The sequence below is a fragment of the Chironomus tepperi genome, unplaced genomic scaffold (assembly GCF_022539635.2).
Source record: "Chironomus tepperi strain 1889 unplaced genomic scaffold, CSIRO-AGI_Ctep_v1 contig_161, whole genome shotgun sequence".
NCBI classification, from domain to species: domain Eukaryota; kingdom Metazoa; phylum Arthropoda; class Insecta; order Diptera; family Chironomidae; genus Chironomus; species Chironomus tepperi.
Window position 1 is genome coordinate 1,929,679 of NW_027226283.1, and position 12,764 is coordinate 1,942,442.

Consider the following 12,764-nt stretch of genomic DNA (forward strand, 5'->3'; position numbering starts at 1 on the left):
CTACAAATTGACATTTCAGAGCGATGATCCGCCTGTTCCAAGAACGTGTTACGACTCAATGCGTCACGAGGAATGCGGGGATGTGATAAAGCCACGCGATTGTGTGCTACTTCGTGCTGGTGGCAAACGAAATGAATTACCTTATGTTGCAAAAGTTGCTCAATTATGGGAAAATCCAGAAGATGGTAAGTCATTGTCAATATCTTTTGTATATTTTTAAATTCATTATAATACATTTATCTTAATTAAATTTATTTTTAAATCATGTAGGCGAAATGATGATGTCATTATTCTGGTATTATCGACCAGAGCACACTGAACAAGGGAGACAAATCACTGACGCAATTGACGAAGTTTTTGCGTCACGCCACAAAGATCACAATAGTGTTGCATGTATTGAAGATAAATGCTACGTAATTACGTACAATGAATATTGCAGGTGAGTGTCGAATAACAGCAAATCGATATAAAAAAAAATTGAAAATAAAAATGTCTACATGCTTTTTATCACTTAAATAAATTTGTTAATTCTTCTTTTTTTTCTCTCAAATTTCGTTTATAAACAGATATCGAAAAATGCTGAAGTCTGTAGAGGAAAATATTGAAGAACCAATACCATTAGTACCCAAACCTCATGCTGATCGTCGTTTAGTGCCTCCTCCCAATACTTCGCCAGAGCTTGTCATGTTTTGTCGTCGAGTTTACGACTTTCGTGGAAAACGTTTGATGGATGATAAGAAGAAAAAGTAAAATGACATACAGACACATATCCTGAATCATCAGCATTAATTTTGCGTTCCAATTTAACAATTTTATTTAAAAATCCTGATTTTTGGCATCATGGATGGAAGGTTATGAATGATGGAAAATTATGGTACTTTTCGATATATATAGTAATATGGCATTCATGGAACCTCAGTAGTATCATAGGTGATAATTTTAACAATAAAATTGTATGGATTATGAAAGTTTTATGTTGTAAAGAACATAAGTAAATAATCTTAAGTTTCAAAATGGCTACTTATTTTCAATTAAAAACTTGATAATACACACTATTAATTGTTATGTATTTGTTGTAGTTCCATTAATCTTTTTATTGTAAGCATAAAATTTGAGAAAAATCTTATATGCACTACATTAATTACTAAGGAATTAGTTAACCCCTTCACAATCACAATTATATGAACGTATATAGATCTAGTCCTTAATTTATTTTCTCGTCTTCTTAATTTCCAAATAATATACTATGTAATATTTATATTATATTAATCTTATTAATTATATTACATTACTGAAAGGATTTTGCATTTTCAAAATATGCAAATGAAATCAAAAACTGTAAGCAAACACCATTTATTTAAATGAGATAGAACAATGTAAGCATGAAGATGATGAGATTTTTTCTTTCTTTAATTCAAAAGAATCATCTTTGTCATAATCTGCAATTACATTGTTGGAATTAATTTAAATATCAATTTAAAATGTAATATGTAAATTCTTACAATTATTTCATCTTATCTTGTCATTGAACATTTAATTCTTCTAACTTTATGCTACTTTACCAAAAATATACCATAGATTCTCTCTAATTATTAGTTATTTTTAAATCTTTTTTTGCTCCCACATCATCTTGCTCCCGTACTATGATGTAAAGTAATTTGTGTTGATAAAATAATACTTTTTTAAAAAAGTTAATACAATCGCATGCGATGCTAGATAATATTTGACTTTATAAAAATAATTATTTCTTGAACACTCAATTTTATTTGTGGTTTCACATGTCCTATCACATTTTTTACAACTCGGAATGGTTTTCAATTTTTTCTGATTTTTACCCAAAAATTTTGTTGATGATTTTGTTCAAATTATCAGTACTTAAATCATTAGTTGATGGATTGACTAAAATGAAATTATTGTCCTTCCAACCCAAGTCTTTCGCATAAACATGTTAGCATTTTGTATAGAGATGCATAAAAATAAGAAAGCATGTGTCTGTATTAGCTTCGTAATTTTATTAATGATTATTCATAAAATTTCCTTCCTTAATTTTAATTCTATATCTAATTAAGTCTTTAACACAAACAACCAAAATTTGTTTTGAAATAATTAAATTAAGCACTTAGTGAAAGAATGATCCATGAATTTACATAGTTTAATTCTTACAATTGAATAATATGATAAAAATAATATATTGTTCCTTAAACGTTAAGTTATTAAATTAACAAAATATTTTGTTGTACATATGACATATATAAAATTTACCTGCAGAGTTATAACTACGTACTATTAATGTGACTCCTTTTCTTTTTCGATAATAGATTATCGAAATTATATGTTATATTAAAATAAAATATCGTTACTTTTATCATTAACTATGAAATGTGTTTAATTGTCAAACATTAAAAAATACAAAAAAATATAAAAAATATTGAGGAAATAAAATTAACAATAGGGTAACTATAAAAAAAGAAGTGAAAAAAATATTTAATTAAAAAAATATATAAATTGTTGTGAAAGAAAAGAAGAGAAAAATGGAAGTAATTCATTGAAATAAATAAAAAGTACCTTAATAATGTATGTCATGTTGGAACAAATTTTGAAAATAAGTTTTTGAAGTATTATTGGCATGAAGTTAAGTGCAAGATTCAATTGTCTCTTCAGTCAGTAATACATACATTCTATCATGGCTCAAATAATATACTTTACAGAATCTACTAAATTTACAATTGAGTTATAAAAGATCTCCAATTTTTAAAAATTTCGGGATTAGTAATAACACTAGCGACACGAAGTAGGCAACTGTAGACCATAACTCCTTATTGCATTGCCTTCGTGTTGCTCGAAACTTGGAAATTTAGTTTATGTCTACAATTTTTCAGCATATATTTCTAGAACTCTTCCGTTTTTTTGGATATTTTCTAAAAAAATCATCCTAAGAATTGACCAAACATTCTTAGCTTAGAATTTAAATCTATAAAAACTATTCAATAACTTCCAACATGATCATAATATCAGTTGCATATTAATAAAACATTATGAACAACATTCATAAAACATTTGCCAGTAAATCAATGATGAATGTCAACCGTTTTAATCTCAATTAATTAAAAAACTTGATTAATTAACTAATAAGAAAAAAAGGGATCACAATATGACATAATTTAAAAATCTACAGACTAGTTACTGACGAAAAACGAATGAATTTGTTAATGAAACTTAAGCATTCCAAAAAAAAACTCTTAAAAAATTAAAATTTGCAGTCACATTAAGATAATCAAAACTTTTTACACGGAATATTAAGAGAGGATCAGAGAAATTAAAGTGGAACTGATTTAATTGTGTTTCTTCCTCCAGAAGATAAAAGTTTCTGAACTTAATCGATTCATAAAGCTAAAATTTGAAAGAATTTTGTGCTATAATTTCTCGTTTTTAATTTGAACTGTTTATGATTTTAGATTTTTAGAGTAGAATAGTGCCTTTATGATTTTTTGTTTATCTTTAATGCTCTTTAGTGAGTTTTGAGGGAGAAAATGAAAATTTATGAAATTAAAAGTAAGTTTTGGCTGAAAAAATATTGATATTCTGAAGATGATGAAAATGAGAAACTAACATTATGAATAAAAAACAAATTGTATGATTTAAGCAACTCATTTCAAACTATACAAAAAAGTAGTCGACATTAAAAACAGGCTAAAATAAATTATATAAAATGATAAAGAATTTTTGGGTTTTATTTCTAAATAATCAATAAATTATAATTTCAGTAATAAAATCATCACTTACTTATTGTAAAGTTCAATTGAACTAATCATCAGTCTTCATCAACATCTATTTTCTGGAGTCCTGCAAATAAATGCATTTTTTAGACCAAAAATACTTAAAAATCTTCACAACTCAACATCTGTGTGACGCCTGAAAAGTTAAAGTGAATTTGATTTTTTTGCATGCAGTTTTAGGTTTTATATCCAACAGCCTTAATATGTTATAATTATCATTCCTTAAAATTAACTCTGTGCTGCAAAAAGGAGCGGATATCTTGTTAATTTGTGAAATTCAGCCACAGAAAAACATCAGTACAAAGATCAAATTTTTCAGGATGCTTGTCTAGATATGTTTTCAAGTCACATCAAAATCTTCTGCTGCTTGCTTTGCATATTTTTGCATACTAAGAAGAATTTGACAAATTTAATAGTGACTTTTGCAATTAAAAAATGTTTAATTGACACACTAATGCAGTGCGACATTTAGTCTAAGTATCGAAACACGATTTAAGAATAGACTAAATTTTTCTGTATATGCTGAAAAGGTAATGATTCAATGAAAGACATTTTTTGGCGTTTCACGTTTTTCTGCACTATTTTTTTTTATTTCAATTTTTATATTTCTGTTCAAATTTCTTTTTTTCTCCTTTTTAAGTCTCACACTTTCAAGTCTTTTTTATTTCAACAACATATCTTTTTGAGAGAGTGATTCTCACTTTTTCTGTTAACCCTTTCATCCTTTTTATTTTATGTTCATGAACATTAGAATTTTTAACTTTTTTTTCATGTTCGCAGTTTTTCTCGTCATTTTTATACTTTCTTTATAGCGTATCACTCTTGTGTATCTAGCAAAAACTTTTGCGCCAAATATATTTTGCAAATTGCTTGAAGCTTTTCATTTGTAGACTTTTTTGCGTAATGAAAAAAGATTTTTTCACATTAGAATTATTTTTCTTTTCGCTTTTAGTTTTCATTTTGTTTGAAATAATTTAAATAAAAAAAAAATTAGATTCAAAAAACGATCTTTTTTTTCTTGAAGTGAGCATTTCCTTCAATTTCCAACTCTAGTCCGAAAAACAAATTCGCTTGCATTTGAAATGCTCGCCAAAAGCGAAAATGAAATTTAAATTAGTTTTTTTTTTACTATTTTTTTTTATTTTGCTTGTCCTTCAACACTTTTATTTTGAAGGAAGTCATTCATTCATTCATTTGGTCAAAGTCAATAAGATTTGACTAAAACCTGAATTTTCTAATTTTTAAATGCGATACGACATGTCAAATTCAATATAACATGTTGTATCGAATTCAGAAATCTCAATTTAAATTTTCTTCTTATCTATATTAATTTTAAGATTTTTTTTTGTGTGTAAATGTGTCTGTGTATATGTGTAGTGTTTGTGTTTTAAGGAAAATGCGAGTGTAAAGATTTATTTGAATGAAAACATGACAAAAAATAATAATAATAATAATAATCAATAAAAAATAATAAAGTTAAAGGGAAAAAAACTGACAACTTTTTGATAACTAAATTACGGGAAAATCGGAAGAGATACAAAGAAACTAGTTGAAGCAAATATTAAGAAATTAGTGACAAAAATTATACATCAGTGTTTTGTATACATGTACGAAAAATGGGATAAAATGAGGTATTTTTTAAAAGAAAACAGTTACAGTGAATGGATACAATATTCTTTTACAAAAAGAATCTTTTGTATAGCAAAAACTTAGGAATTATAGTTTGAATTTCATATTTTTTTCTTCTTTTTCATCTTCGCTTGTTTTAAGACAGCATTTTAACTTTTTTACTTTTCCCACTGTCATCTAAATCATGAAATCGTAAATTTCATACTACAATCATCATCATCATCACCAACATATTATCGTCATCAATATTTTACAACATGCATTCAATTATTATTTAATTGTTGGATATCCCTCGATATGAATAGATGTACATATACTTCCAGCACCTTCTCATAGCAATAACTTTATACAGCGCAATTATTAAATTCACTTGTCTAACTAACTCAATCAATCAATAAATCTATAAAACTCATGGATTATTATTAATTACAGGATAGAGGATAAAGTAAAAACACAATTAAAATCTTTTAATCCTCGAAAACTGGCTTCAACAGTATGACACAAAATTTGTCATCATTATTTTGTCAATGTTTAGAACTATATATTAGTCGCATGCAAAAATGTATAAGCATTGAATATGTTGACGACATGTTGCATTAAAATGCGCCATTATCCTTCATTTACTTATGTTTAACATTATTAATGAGAATCAATCTATGACTGTTCATTAATGTTTATTTCCTTCTTATTCCTTTTAGATTGAGTCGAAAGGGAAAAAATCAAAGGGGAAGTAAAAGTATTTTCTCTAATCTAATTATGTACCATTCCATTGTAATATGATGACGTTTTACGATGAATTTGTGGTGGTTGAGGAAGTGCTTGCTGATAATGATTACTATTATTATTACTATGCGAATGTGGATGTTGATGATGAATGTGTTGTTGATTTTGTTGTGTCATAATATTAGGTTGTGGTGCTGTTAAAATTGATGATTGTGATGATGATGATTCAATTTTCATTTGTTTAAACTTTTTATTTGTCGTCGTCATCAATTTTGCAACATCACTTGAATCTGAGTGCTACTGGGACGGATGTTGTTGTTGTGGCATTGCACTTGAGACAATTTGAAATGATTGTGGGTTATGTTGATTATAAACGAATGGTGGTGCATTACTGGGCATTAACATAACATACGATCCAGGAGGTTGGAAAGTTTGAGTCGGAGGTCCGGCAGATGGTTGAGGTCCTGGATGGAAAGTTTGCTGATGAGGCTGTCCTGGCGAAGGAGTTGTAGACGGTGGTGTAGGAACCAAATATGATGTTAAATGTGGCTGCTGTTGGGCAGATATTTCATGTGGATACATTCTAATCGCTTGCGGATATGTTTGCGACTGTACAGTTTGCATTTGATGATAAGGCATAACAGCCTGTGGTGGAGCTGGTGGATTGAAAATTGGCTGTCCCGTTGCTTGTGTGACTTGGAATTGATGAAATTCTAAAATTTGCAAAAAAAAATGAATAAACAATTTAACGGCTATTAAATATTTGAATTTTAACGGTTTTCAAAAATTTAAATTAGTATGGGTATTTTCTTGAAAAAGGTTTCAAAATTCACTAATTTAAAATTTACTTTAATTTAAAAAGTTATCTTGATTGGAATATTTTTTGTAACAATATAAGCAAGTTCTATATATGGAATCAACCTTTTGTAAAAACGTTCATATTCATCAAATTTAGCGTTCAACTTATTCATTGTTCAATTAAGCTAAATTTAAAAAAATTGTCATCATATATTGTTCTTTATTACCAAATATTCTTACAGTTTTTCGCAAAATGAAGGAAATTAAAATATTTCTGGTATATCACACGCAGATAAGAACATTAGTCAATTATACTTATCACAAATAATAATATTAGAAATAATTATTAATTAGATAAATCGTATGAAATTCTTACGCGTTTTTCTGGTTAATGTTGCTTGTGTAGTCGGCCTCTGTTGAGATGGAACAATATAAAGTAAAGGTCCACTTGGCGCATAAACAACTTGCTGTTGGGGTGGTGGAATTGGCTGCTGCTGTTGTTGCTGAGCTTGTGCCATTGGTCCAGGAGTTTGAGGAGTGTGTGGTCGACTATAAATTGAATATCATTAGTATTGAAAAACAAATTATCATTATTATTATTTTGTTAAGTACCTCGATTGGTTTGGGGTGCTTGGGTTTCTCGGCGTAAATGGTTTTGCTTGTGGATTCAATGTGAATTTCTTAGGGCCTATAGATGCCTTATCGTTTCCACTTGACACATCGCTTAAAGTTGAATTTATTCCAGAACTTGCTGAAGTGTTGTTACTAATTACATTATTGGAACTATTTACATTTTGCTGTGGTGTATTAGCTTGTGGCGGAGTGCTTGGCCCATGTGATTTCTCTTGATGAGGAGTCGATGATGGTGTTGGATGATGAGTTATATGATGATTTATGTTTGCATTATTATTATTATTATTATTGTTGTTGTTGTTGTTATTTACATGTGACTTCATGTGTGGAGGCGGTTGTTGAGAATTATCTACACTGGTTGGACCCGATGAATTCTGTTGTGTTTGCTGTGGGATGTGAACCATTTGTCCATTATCTTGCATTTCGGGTCGCTGCTGTGGGGGCATAGTTTGAATAGCTTGTGACGATTGCTGTGGCACTTGTGGTGCTGAAGGTGGAGCCATTTGAAAATCATTATGGAACTGCCTTAATGAACGAATATCATCGTTTCTCGAGCGCATTATTGGATCCCTTTGTGGACGCTGTTGTTGAGGAGCAGGATGAATAGGAATTTGAGATGGGTGAGCAACAACTACGACTGGCTGAGGAAGGACATGAACAGTCGTTGGTTGTTGGCCATCTTGTGCGACTGTCTGTACAGCTTGTAAATGAGGTGGCGGGATGTGCATATTAATTGGTTTCCCCATATGTTGATTTGAGACTTGTTGCTGCTGAACTTGATTTAATTGTGGCGGCGGTTCCGAGAAAGAAGTAGGAATCTGTGGTGGTGGATTCATAATTCTCATATTACGAGGAGGTGGCATTGACTTATTACTATTATTATTATTATTGCTATTTTCTCGACCCATTTCACGTCCATCATTATTCATTTTATTAACTTCTGGATTATTCAAAACTTGCTGATTATGTTGAATTTGTTGTGACTGTTGATTTTGTTGTTGTTGCTGCTGCTGCTGCTGTGTAACATAATGTGAAGGAGGTGGCTGATTGAACTGATGTGGTGGATTAATTGTAATTGTTTTAAATCCAGCACCTCCATTAATTACAGTTTGTTGTACAGGCTGCTGCTGTGGAACAGTCTGTACTGACTGCATTGGCTTTGAATACATTTTACTTCCAGGCATCATTTTTGTTTGAGTGCGCTGCTGCTTCGGTATATATTTATTTTGTGAAGAGGGAGGTGGTGTCACTAAAAATTGAATTTAAAATAATAATGAAAACGATGATAATTATGTTTATAAACTATTTAGACTTACTCTTTTCACTGTTATTATTATTAGTATTACTAATCATATTGCTATTTTGATCCTCAGGACGCACGACGGCTGCAAATACAGACTCCTCATCGCCATTTTCTAAATCTAAACGTTCCTTTGTTGTTGGATTATTCTCAATTTCATTTGCGATACGCTCTGCTTCTAATTCTTGCTTTCGGAAATCCATTGTATCCTTCTTTTCGATTTGTACTGTGTAACTTTCCAAATTATCTTTATATGTAGTCTTGATTCCATGCTCTTTTTCATTCAATGAAAACATTTCATTTGCATCCCATCCATTTACTTTCGTGTCCAATTCTAAGTTAACACTCATTTCACCACCATTTATTCCAGTATCTGGCCCGTCCATCCAAGGCTCGAGCTCTTTTTCACCATGTCGAAATGGACCGTTTAATCGCGATGCAATTGCTGTATCAGTTTGAAATGTGTCGCGCGTTGCATATTCTAAATCAACATCTTTGGCTTCAATTGTTACAATGTCACACAATTTGATAATCAAATTATCCTGTACTGTTTCAACATTTATTTTTTTATCATCTCCACCATTTTGATAGCGGTGTGGTACCTCAAGAGCAATCTACATAATAAAAAACATCATATTAATTCTTATAAAATTATTAATAGAATAAAATAATAAAGCTTACATGAAAATTTTCCGAAAATGTTCTAAAAATTCCTTCAACAACTACACCACCTTTTGTCTTCACTCGAACATTATTTCCTACTTGAGATGCTGCTGCATGCAGAAAATGTGAATTATTATAAACACCCTCAGCTATTGGTCCTCTCGATCTTGGTGAAGAACGATTCGTAGTATTATTGCTGCAAACATAAATAATAATAAAATAACAACTGAATGTAGATAATATGGAAAGTTTATGTTAATAATAAACTTATGGCAAAAGGATTTTTTTTTTGTTTATCGTAGCCGTTGAGGACTTTTATTATTTTTGAGATGTAAACAAATAAATTGAAGAATGAATGTAAGTTGTTTAAGTTTGGAACGTAAAAAAGCGCTTAAGAAGCAGAAAATATATCACATTACAAGTCAAATATTGATGGTTTCATTTTCTAAGGAATTTATCACGACTCAACACTTGAAACGCATTCTATCAAAAATAATTAAAAGTTATCACTACTCTATGATGAAATTTTATGCTGATTAAGAAATTTCTAATTTCTTATTTATTTTTTCATAAACATGGCGGCTATAACAATTTCTTCTTTGTGTGCATGCACATACTACTTTTTTTTCATGTGCAGGGAATTTTTGTTTTCGCTGATAATCATTTCTATTTTTTGGCTCGCAGTTCCTCTAAACTAGGCCAAAATGTTGAGCATAAATGGCAGTTTATGCAGATTTAATCACAATATTTTATTTATATTTTAAAATACATACCCTGATCCAGCAGATCTGCTTGAATTTTTTCTTTTATTCATCATATTTTCAGAAGATATATCTTCTCTTCTAGTACTGTTATTTCGATTTAGGACCGGAATTTTGACAATCTTTTAACTTATTTCCACTCACAATTTAATCAATTTCTTAGCAATTTTTTCAATTTTAACTTTTTTTCCTTTTCGTTCTTTCTCACTCTCTCGTTTTTTTCACGAGGATTTTTTCATTTAACTTTTCCTTTCTTTAACAGACAATTTCTCACGATTCCTATATCGATTCACGTTTATCACGATTTCAACTTTGTGAACACAATTTCGATATTCAAAGAACTTTTAATGTAATTAAATAACACTTGGTTATAAATTTTGAAGCAGCTTATTCTTGCTTTCAAATTTTTTATGGTCGGATAGGCGGATAATACAAAACTATTAGAGAAATGGAGAGAACTCTAAGAGAGCACTCATTTTTAAATTTATTTTGACCGTTAAATTATTTGAGGCTGCTAAATAAAACAAACAAAATATATCCTTAATTAAAGACAATTAAATACTTTCGGCAACAGAGAATTACTATATTCATCAAATTAAATACTATAGATTAAGCAAGAGTCATTAAAAGAAGAAGAATAGGGTTTGAAAAAAAAAAAAATTAAAAAAAAAGTTTTTAACTTTTTCATAATTAATTACCTAAATGATTTTAAAGTACCTAAATAAAAAATATATTTGTATACACTGCATGCAGATAGATTTCAAGAGATATTTATTTAAATATTTATGTTTATAAAAGTCACGTTTTTAAGGGTGAAATATAGCTTTAAAATAGAGCTTTTAAAAGAGTGGGGAAACTTTTGGAAATTTCACTCACATCCTGTTTATAGCATGCGTATTACGCAATGATGAAATATTGCGATAATGAAACTGTAAACTCAATGATTTTCAAATCATTTTTTGCAGTGAAAGAGTGTAGTTACAATTTTATTCAGAAAAATGGAATTGGATCAGGAATTTGAGGAATTTTTTCAATATCTAGAAAAGATAAAGAATTCAAGTGAAAAAGATATTAAAAATATTTTAAAACCACTAAAGTATCTTCTTTGGAAGCAACAGTTGGCAAAATATATAAAAATAGCACTTATTGCTGTTTCCATATGTTATGCTATATATTACATTGATACATTTAATTGGTATTTTTGCGCTATTGGTCGCATCATATTGATAAAAATTTTACCTTTATGGGACTGGACATATTTGGGAAGATCAAAATGCCTAGTTTATAAATCTACACAACAAAGGTCATCGTCATATGGAAATGATGAATTTAATCCAAGAGATTGTAGATCATGCGAATATTTTGGTGAGATAAAATAATCACAAAACATCCATCAATTCTTATTTATTCTTGCTTGTTTATCTTTTTTGATTCATGCAAATCGTTGTTGTCTTCAGATCAAATTGATGTTATGAAGGAAACAACTTACAATCATATTCATGATAAATATTTGATTCGAGGACTCCCTGTCATTGTATCGGATACGATCAAAAATTTAAACAATTCAGAATCACTACTGTCCTTTATCAATAACATTTCGGTAAATATGAGTGATATGATAAGTAGCGAAGCCTGCAATTTTGAGACTAATTTAATGATGTCAAAATATGCCAATCTTGACGAGACATTTGCGATTCTTAAAAAATCTTTAGAAGAAGAGGAGAATATAATGCCTTGGTTCATATCATTTCGCAATTGTAGAACAAAATCAGTTGAGTATTATTAAAGAGATTTTTACAGCATGAAACATAACTTTATTCTCGTTTATTTTTCATTCACTGTTTAGTTAAAATCTTCACGTCTCATGATGTCAAAACCATATTTTTATCCGATAAATTTACAAGCACCATATACAACATGGGTTTTAATATCACAACATTACAAAAACTATAAAAATGATTTAGAAGTTTATGGACTCATTATGGTGACACAGATGAAAGGCAGCATAAAGATTACATTGAGAGTTAATAAAAGTTGTCAAACTTTTTGTCAAGATATAAGTGTAAACCTCTTTGCTGGTGAATCTTTAGTATTTTTTTCGGGTTTGTGGACATTGTCGTATGAATACATAGAAGATGAAAAATTTTCTATCACATACATAACAGAGACTCGCCTTTCTTAAAAGAATTTCTTATTCTCGGCAATAAAAATATTAATTTCCAAAGCAAGTTTTTGTAATGAGCAATAAATTAAGTGTATTGATGTATTTAAATAAATAAAGATGAGTATTGTTGCAGCAGTAAATAAACATTTTTTAATGAGCATTCAATTTTATTATCTACTTTTAAGCTTATAATTTTAACAAAAAGATGACGATCATCATCAAAAAAGAAAATTTTTAGATCTAATTATTGAATAAAATTTTTAACAATTCAAACTTTTCCAAGATCACATTTGAAATAACGAAATGAAAATAATTTT

The 12,764-nt window shown here is 29.2% G+C and overlaps 3 protein-coding genes across 4 annotated transcripts in view; 2 read left to right on the forward strand and 1 right to left on the reverse strand.

Moving 5' to 3' along the window:
• The window catches only part of Hers (Histone gene-specific Epigenetic Repressor in late S phase), a 92,574-nt gene extending 88,854 nt beyond the window's left edge, over positions 1-3,720 (forward strand). For both annotated transcript variants that reach the window (XM_070637443.1, XM_070637442.1), the window contains 3 exons: positions 20-185; positions 271-439; positions 567-3,720. In XM_070637443.1, the coding sequence (XP_070493544.1) occupies positions 20-185; positions 271-439; positions 567-750 (519 nt within the window). In that variant the 3' untranslated portion in view covers positions 751-3,720. The remainder of the gene's footprint in view (positions 1-19; positions 186-270; positions 440-566) is intronic.
• Positions 3,721-4,327: 607 nt separating this feature from the next.
• On the reverse strand, positions 4,328-10,694 carry Atx2 (Ataxin 2). The gene is made up of 6 exons (XM_070637142.1): positions 10,296-10,694; positions 9,541-9,718; positions 8,876-9,473; positions 7,539-8,808; positions 7,303-7,475; positions 4,328-6,841 (listed from the first exon to the last, which is right to left on the reverse strand). The coding sequence occupies exons 1-6, from the start codon at positions 10,337-10,339 to the stop codon at positions 6,426-6,428; spliced, it is 2,679 nt and encodes an 892-aa protein (XP_070493243.1). The 5' UTR covers positions 10,340-10,694; the 3' UTR covers positions 4,328-6,425.
• Positions 10,695-11,262: 568 nt separating this feature from the next.
• On the forward strand, positions 11,263-12,585 carry LOC139088288 (uncharacterized). Its single transcript, XM_070637446.1, has 3 exons — positions 11,263-11,648; positions 11,741-12,054; positions 12,130-12,585. The coding sequence occupies exons 1-3, from the start codon at positions 11,282-11,284 to the stop codon at positions 12,463-12,465; spliced, it is 1,017 nt and encodes a 338-aa protein (XP_070493547.1). The 5' UTR covers positions 11,263-11,281; the 3' UTR covers positions 12,466-12,585.
• Positions 12,586-12,764: the final 179 nt, after the last annotated feature.

Excerpts from the sequence above, each read along its gene's own strand:
- Atx2 (XM_070637142.1), bottom strand. The coding sequence starts at position 10,339 with ATGATGAATAAAAGAAAAAATTCAAGCAGATCTGCTGGATCAGG. Across the intron at positions 8,809-8,875 it reads TAATAATAACAGTGAAAAGA|TGACACCACCTCCCTCTTCA; the intron begins GTAAGTCTAAAT and ends TTCAATTTTTAG. Across the intron at positions 6,842-7,302 it reads AACATTAACCAGAAAAACGC|AATTTCATCAATTCCAAGTC; the intron begins GTAAGAATTTCA and ends TGCAAATTTTAG.
- LOC139088288 (XM_070637446.1), top strand. The coding sequence starts at position 11,282 with ATGGAATTGGATCAGGAATTTGAGGAATTTTTTCAATATCTAGAAAAG. Across the intron at positions 11,649-11,740 it reads TAGATCATGCGAATATTTTG|ATCAAATTGATGTTATGAAG; the intron begins GTGAGATAAAAT and ends TGTTGTCTTCAG. Across the intron at positions 12,055-12,129 it reads GCAATTGTAGAACAAAATCA|TTAAAATCTTCACGTCTCAT; the intron begins GTTGAGTATTAT and ends TTCACTGTTTAG.